Consider the following 2,833-nt stretch of genomic DNA (forward strand, 5'->3'; position numbering starts at 1 on the left):
TTTGATTGCCTTTTTTATCTGCCCTCTCTCTATCTTGAACTCTAGATGCACCCTAACTTTCCAAACATGGCTTATATATCTTGCATTCGACTTTTGGTCAGCAAAAGAAGGTTGGCAAATCATAGGAACCCCTTCATATAAACTCCCTAGGGTTGAATTCCAACCACAATGTGTCTAAAATCCCCCTGTTGAAGGGTGGGCTAGCACTTCTTGTTACGGAGCACATTTCACTATGTTTCCTCTTCCACTTAGCATCCCCAGGAACCCATTTGGCAATAGTTCAAGCCACTCTAAGCCATGGACTAACCCTAGTCGAACCACCCACAAGAAAGGCTGCTTGTCGTTGGCCAACCCCCAAGCTACCTCTAAGAAATCAACCTCGTTCATGGCTGCTATACTTCCAAAGCTAACGTAGATCACAGAGTTGGGTGCTTGTTTGTCTAGCCATGATATTCAGCTCTGGTCTTGAGGTAGTAAGCTACTGTAGAAAGACAATGGAAAGGACTTGTGGAAAGGACTTGTGGAAAGGACCTATTGCAAAAGTTGGGATAGGAAAGTCTAGGGAACATTTTGTTAGAGCTTCTTGTTCAAGGTCTTCATTGGAGTTAAATATAAAGTCCTGAAGAGGCCTTAACTTCTTCAATTATGATAGACAAGAATTAAAGTAAGCTTTCTAGATGGCTTGTTTCAATCCTATGAATGTCTTTGAATTTGAGTGGTAAAAGCTCTCGGACATGGTTTTTTGTTCGAGAGTCTGAGAAGAAAAGATTCAGCATTTCAGTAATTTGTATTTCATAAAACAAAAGATGAACTTAAAGCTTGTTTTATAGTGCCATAAGGAGTAAACTATTTCAGTAAACAAATAAATACAATCATAAGAAATTGAGTGTTGTGACTTCTCAATTTGTCATCAAGTTTCTTTCGTAAAATCTAAATCCTATCAATGCAACATTGTAGAAATTATCTCAGAAAAGTTATCTTGACACTGATTTAATAGGGTCTAATCTTGATGAAAAGTGCAATTAGACAACAAGATAAAACAGAGTTACATGATATATTCTCCATCAGAAGATACAAATTTGCATGTCTGAACTTTTGGTTATTACAGATCCTGGTATGACTCATTTGAAAGTAAAGAGTCAAGACAAACTGAACTTAAAAATAATACCTGAAAACTAATTAATCTTATCAGATCAATGAGATGAGTGATCTGTACCTTGCACTAAGAGGTAGCCCCTTTTGTGTAGAGATGGCATGGACTTGTAAACAAGGAAGGAAAAGACATTGTCGGTCTTTAACACAATCCTTGGAAGTTTATGGCCATCGGCAATAGGTTGAGTAAAGTACCATAAAGTATCAGTAACTAAACAAACAATGGGATCCTCCACGTTGGTAGATAGCAACTTAGACAAGCAATCCATGAAAGGGTTTACACAATTTGAGTTGAGGATTTTGATGAAGGCCATAACACCATAAACATATGATGAAATGACTTGGTTTTCCAACAATCCATCAGTTGTTGAACAAAACCTGATATGAGGGTTTGAGAGGTTTGGAAAGTTGAACTGAGTGTGGATTATGGTAGTGGAAAAGCCTCTAGCATGGAGGATGTTGGCAAGCTGAAACATAGGATTTAGGTGGCCTTGAAATGGCAGTGGGAAGAGTATGACTCCCCCTTCCATTCCTATTCTACATTTAAATGACTTCATGATTCTCCATCAACTTATTAAAAAGGGGATGAAAAAAGAAACTAGGGAGAAAGAAAGATGAGAAAGGAAAGGCATCTTGGAAAAGATTGACCCGTTAGCAATACAATGGAAAATATTACTATCTGTTTTGTTATTTTCAATTAGCTATTGTCTCTATATGTCTTCATAGACAATTAAACTTTTTGTAAGGTTGTAGGTAAGAAAGGAAATCAATACTTACCTCAATGATGGAAACGTGACTTTATATCACAAAGCTTCAAATAACTAAAAGGAAAAATTTTATGAGACTGATCCTCATACGACATCCAGTGATTCTAATACTCGATCTTAAATTACGTTGTGGGTTCCCCACCTTTTGGTGCGTTGGCACTATTTGACTTTGCTGATGTATTGTGATGCAGTATTTCTTTGTATTCTGATTTACTACTAGACTTCTATCAAGTGTCTATTACTGTTACTTGAATGGATGGATATTTGGTTTATCCTTCCACTGTACTCCCATAATTTTAATCAACGAAAAACCACTTATGGCTCAGGAAAAAAAATATCTTGCATTTACCCTTTGGTCAACAAACAAGGTTGACAAATCATTGGGACAGCTTCACAAACGCTCTCTAATTTCGAATTCCATCCATTGTGAGTCTAAAACCCTCCTACAACAAGGTGAGCTAGCACTTGTTGGGGTGCCCATTTTACAATATGTCTGCTTCCACTTATCTCTTCTAGGAACTCAGTCGGTAAAGTTTCAAGCCATTTTAAGCTACAGATTGAACCTGGTCTAACAGCCAGCAGGAAGTGCTGCTGATTGTTAACTTGTGATACCCAACATCCCACATCTGATGTGAATATAATTGTTAAAACCTATATAACAATCCAAGTCTACTACTACTAGCAACTTGAGCTTAAGCTTTTGAGGGCCACGTGGTTTAGGCCCAAAGAGTTGCTGGGCCAATGGTTGGACTTGGGTCGTTACAAATAGTATCAAAGCCTACATCAATCTGATGTGAGCTTTCACCATCAAGGATTTGAGTAGTTGAGATTGTGATACCGAACATCCCATATCTTATGTGAATGTGATTGTTAAGACCTATATAACAATTCAAGTCTACTACTACTAACAACTT

The 2,833-nt window shown here is 37.5% G+C and overlaps 1 protein-coding gene and 1 pseudogene across 1 annotated transcript in view; both read right to left on the reverse strand.

Moving 5' to 3' along the window:
* The window catches only part of LOC110425459 (UDP-glycosyltransferase 76B1-like), a 1,823-nt pseudogene extending 141 nt beyond the window's left edge, over positions 1 to 1,682 (reverse strand).
* Positions 1,683 to 2,635: 953 nt separating this feature from the next.
* The window catches only part of LOC110425460 (uncharacterized), a 2,010-nt gene continuing 1,812 nt past the window's right edge, over positions 2,636 to 2,833 (reverse strand). Inside the window, exon 5 of the mRNA XM_021440396.2 lies at positions 2,636 to 2,771. Coding sequence (XP_021296071.2) covers positions 2,636 to 2,771 — 136 coding nt within the window. The remainder of the gene's footprint in view (positions 2,772 to 2,833) is intronic.

Source organism: Theobroma umbraticum, unplaced genomic scaffold (assembly GCF_002168275.2).
Source record: "Theobroma umbraticum cultivar Fairchild unplaced genomic scaffold, ASM216827v3 scaffold_81.0, whole genome shotgun sequence".
NCBI classification, from domain to species: Eukaryota; Viridiplantae; Streptophyta; class Magnoliopsida; order Malvales; family Malvaceae; genus Theobroma; species Theobroma umbraticum.